Source organism: Phaseolus vulgaris, chromosome 7 (genome assembly GCF_051622355.1).
Source record: "Phaseolus vulgaris cultivar YP4 chromosome 7, ASM5162235v1, whole genome shotgun sequence".
Lineage (NCBI taxonomy): Eukaryota > Viridiplantae > Streptophyta > Magnoliopsida > Fabales > Fabaceae > Phaseolus > Phaseolus vulgaris.
This window is the reverse complement of record NC_143504.1, coordinates 47,892,547-47,897,027: the sequence shown is the minus strand read 5'-3', so window position 1 is coordinate 47,897,027 and position 4,481 is coordinate 47,892,547. Positions and strand designations below refer to the sequence as shown.

Genomic DNA, 4,481 nt, shown 5'->3' with positions numbered 1-4,481 from the left:
ATTCTTCAATCAAAATATTAAGCATAAAAAGTTCTCCTAAGCAAACTCTAATACCATATCTTATAAAATATTCCAATTTTTATTATTTTAACTAAAGAAAGTAATTAAATAATAATCAAATTTAGAAAAAAATAATAATTAATCACTATAAATTAGATATTAATTTAGAGACTAAAAGCTTATTTATATATAATATGATTTCTATTATTAATAAAATATTATAAAATGACTTATAAATTGATATTTAAATTAGTTAATAAAGTTTTAGCTATCAACATTATTTATTATAAATTAGTCTTTAAAAGATTAAAAGAAACTAATTTAAAACATAGGTGATTAGTAACTAAAATCTTTGTAACTAATAATTAGATATCAATTTAAAAATTATTTTATAAATTTTTATTAATATTAAAAATTATTTTAGATATCAATAATTTTTTTAATTTATAAATTAGTCTCTAATTTAATTAATACAGTAATTAATTATTTTAGTTTTAAATTAATTTTTATTTAATAATTTTCTTATTTTTTATATTCTAATTTCACCATAAATTCAAACACACGAATATAAAATAATAATATGAGGCTTCGTAAAATTTGTGTTATTTTAGAATGAAAACTTGATTAACTTAAGAAACATTAAATAAGCCATAAATCACATACATGTAAGACAATTTTTCAAAATATCTCTGCCTCTGTTAAAAGATTTTTTAAAATTATCCTTTGTATCAATTTTTTTTTTGACAAAATATATCTAACTGCTTTATAATATAGTTATGATAACTAGTAGATGTTAGTGGTGAATTAGGTACAGAAATAATTAAATAAAAACTTGAGACTATAAGTCTCAATAATTTTAGGAAAATTTTATTACTACTAACTAAATCAACTAACATTTTGAATGTGTATGAATTAGTTGAAAATATGGATTTGAAAACTGAAATTATATGTGGATAAAGTTATTAATTATGACAGACGAGTAGGAGTAGTAACTGTAATTAAAAGACAATAATGTGACATGTTGTGCAGATAACGCTAACCTTAATTGATGTTTGGATAAGAAATTATTAATTAATTAATTAATAAAGCAGAGTGGCGTGAGTGGTAATTAAGGGAAAGATGGAGGTAAGAAAGAGAGGGTGGAGCAGATTCATAAAGTGAAGAAAGAGAAAAGAATGGCCGTTTGAAGTTTGAACTTTAAACATAGAGAGCATCAAAACAAAACCATATTGAATGCAACCCAACAAAACCCATTAACTCCAATTCATTGTTTCATTCATCCTCAAATTTTTGAAAAACTCTCAAGGCAAGAGAGAGAGAGAGAGAAAGAGAGAGAATGACCGGAGTGGTCATGGTTACCAAGGGAGGTAGATGCGGCGGCGGTGGGAAGCGGTCGAGGGCGGCGCGAACGGCCGAGGAAGAAGAAGAGCAGCAGAACCAGCTCTCCCTCGTGGCGTTTCTCTTGGCGGCCATCAGAAAATCGATGGTTTCGTGCAGGGTGGACCCACCCGACGATGTAATCTCCACCGTCCATCACATGGAGATCGGATGGCCTACTAACGTTCAGCACATCACTCATGTCACCTTCGACCGCTTCAACGGTTTCCTTGGCCTTCCTTACGAATTCCAAGTTGAGATCCCTGCTAGGGTACCCAGTGCTAGGTAACCACTACCGCTTCTCTTCTTCTTTCTAAATCGGGACTGTATTTATGTTAGATTTCAAATGGGTTTTGTTTGAAATGCTATAAAAAAAATTTAACTTTTTTTTGTCTGGGAAGAGCTTTTGGTGTGTGTGTGTGGAAGACAAAGAAAGTGTTAGACTTTCATGAAGGGTGGTGAAGATTAAGCTGCGTCCAGAACTTGTTCTATGTGTGCATGCTAACGAGTTCGTTAACACGAGAATGTTTCAAACTAGTGCATTCGGGTTGTTCATTATTCGTTTGACTTTGGCCCTGATCCTGTAGAGTCTTGTTCTTGTATTAATAGTTGCAAAATGGGGAACTTCTCATTGTTTGGGATTTGGGGCACATGTTGTTTAAATGCTTCGTTAGGCACGGGATAAATAGAGATTGGGGCACATGTTAGTATTTAGAATTCCTTGTACAAGTTCCTGGTTAGCCACGGAATGAACTGTTCAATCTTATTTAGAGTTTATTTTTTTGCTATTTTGTTGCTATTTCATTTTTCAAAAGTTATAATCCAGCCTTGTTTTCTTACTCTAATTCTTCGCTGAACCTATTTTAGCAGGGTTTTTCTTCCTTTTCTCATGTCTTTAGCATCATTTTAACTTGTGATTGCTTGTCATCAATGCTTGCAGTGTAAGTGTGTTTGGCGTCTCGGCAGAATCTATGCAGTGTTCTTATGATTCTAAAGGAAACAGTGTCCCCACTATTCTCCTGCTAATGCAGGACCGGCTGTACTCACAGAGAGGCTTAAAGGTACTGGCTGTATGGTGTGTTTTGTCTTGTAACACCAAGCTCTTGCAAACAGTGAGTTTCAGATTAAGTTTCTTTTTGTTTTTTTCTTTCCAGGCTGAGGGTATATTTCGCATAAACCCAGAAAATAGTCAAGAGGAGCATGTGAGGGACCAGTTGAATAGGGGCATTGTGCCTGATGACATTGATGTGCACTGCTTGGCGGGACTAATTAAAGCCTGGTTTCGAGAGCTACCTTCAGGAGTGCTAGATGGACTTTCCCCTGAGCAAGTTCTTCAATGCAACACAGAAGAAGAATCTGTTGAGCTTGTGAAGCAGCTAAAGCCAACTGTGTCTGCCTTACTCAGCTGGGCCATTGATCTCATGGCCGATGTCGTAGAAGAGGAGGAATTTAACAAAATGAATGCAAGAAATATTGCAATGGTTTTTGCTCCAAACATGACTCAGGTATGCTCACATAATACTCATTGTCTGTTAAAAAATTGTGTTTGCTTGATGTACATCTATTTTTTTTGTAAAGTTGTTTGAAAGAAGATGAAATATGTTATGCAGAGGAGTTTATTGAACTTTCGAGGCTAAAGTTTAACACAAAATTCAAATAGGAACAACATCCTAATTCTAAAATCGAACTATTGACCATGCTCCTTAAGCATGTGGTGAAAGGTTTGATCCCCAAGTCTGTTTGTATGAAAGAATATTTAAACCCCTTAAATAAATCTCTTGAATAGTACCCGAGAAACCAAAATAACATATAAATAGCATAATAAAATTTTAAACATTACATAAATTTTTTAAAATCAAATTATTCATTTTCAATTAGACCCAGTAGTGGAGAGAATGAGAATTAGTTAGTGAATGAATGAGGTGGCATCAGAGACATGTAGGAGAGGAGTCATTATTTGGGGAGAGAGGAGAGTGGGCAGAATCAGGCTGGATTATTGTCTGTTAGGAGAGTTTCTTCTTGTCTTGGACTCTGGGTATTTTCCTTGCTTGTAGAGCCACTGAACTCACTGGTATTATCAAATTAATAATATTATAGCTTCATATTCCTTTGTCTATCACATTACCAAACACAAGCTACTGTTTTTTGGCTAACAGTAGGTTATTCTACCCTTGTACACATTAAAACTATGAATTCTGGAAAATGGTCTGTTTTTAATTCATCTTTGTTTTCTGGAGCAGATGTCTGATCCTCTAACTGCCCTGATGCATGCGGTTCAAGTTATGAACTTACTCAAGACACTTATCATGAAGACACTTCGAGACCGTGAAGAATCAGCAACAGGCGGGTATTCTCCCATGTCTTTTCATTCATCGGGTCGCCACTCGGAGGATGAATATGACAGTCAGCGAGAAATGGAAACTAGTGGTGAATTGAGAGGTGCCAAATCAGATTATGATGCTCACTATGGCCAGAGCAGTGAAGGGGAGGCTGAATCTTTATGCGAGATAGAGGAGAGCTTCTTGAAGCAGTTGGATGAGAACACAACAAAGGGATTCTCACAAGAACCTGCAGGTCATTTGGAAAAGTATGTTAGCACTATAAGTTACTCTGCCTATAGCATGGAACCTTCTATGTCTGTTACTAACAACAAAGCTGGGAATTCCTGCTTTAGGACAACACTGACAGGTTTGGCCTCAAGTGTTGACACAAGTAGTTCATCAATAGGATGTACAAGCACCAAAGATGTGGAGCTGGTGGATAAATTTGCTGATTCTATTTCACCTGTGCCACTCCTTGCTTCTAGCTAAAAACTGGTTTTCTTTGTACAAGTTTTTTAGTACCATGTTTTCCAGATTTTGTCTCTACAAGCAGCAGGTATGCTTGTGTAAATTAATACATGGAGTAGGAACCCTTATCTTGTTCTGTATTGTGGACAGGTTATGTTCAGTTTAGGGCTGAATTTTACCTGATTCTGTATGTTAATGTACTAGACAATTCTAACCATGACAAATGGGAGGAATAGGCTAAGGTGTAGCCAGGACTTCAAATTCAGCTAAGAAGTCAGTGAATTCCTGCGTAACAGGGAGATAAATTTAGCTTGA

The 4,481-nt window shown here is 34.9% G+C and overlaps 1 protein-coding gene across 1 annotated transcript; it reads left to right on the top strand.

The window, feature by feature from the left end:
• Positions 1–1,110: 1,110 nt before the first annotated feature.
• On the top strand, positions 1,111–4,481 carry LOC137829655 (Rho GTPase activating protein with PAK-box/P21-Rho-binding domain-containing protein). The gene is made up of 4 exons (XM_068636510.2): positions 1,111–1,662; positions 2,318–2,438; positions 2,532–2,882; positions 3,618–4,481. Exons 1-4 carry the CDS (start codon positions 1,337–1,339, stop codon positions 4,185–4,187), a joined length of 1,368 nt encoding a protein of 455 aa, XP_068492611.1. The 5' UTR covers positions 1,111–1,336; the 3' UTR covers positions 4,188–4,481.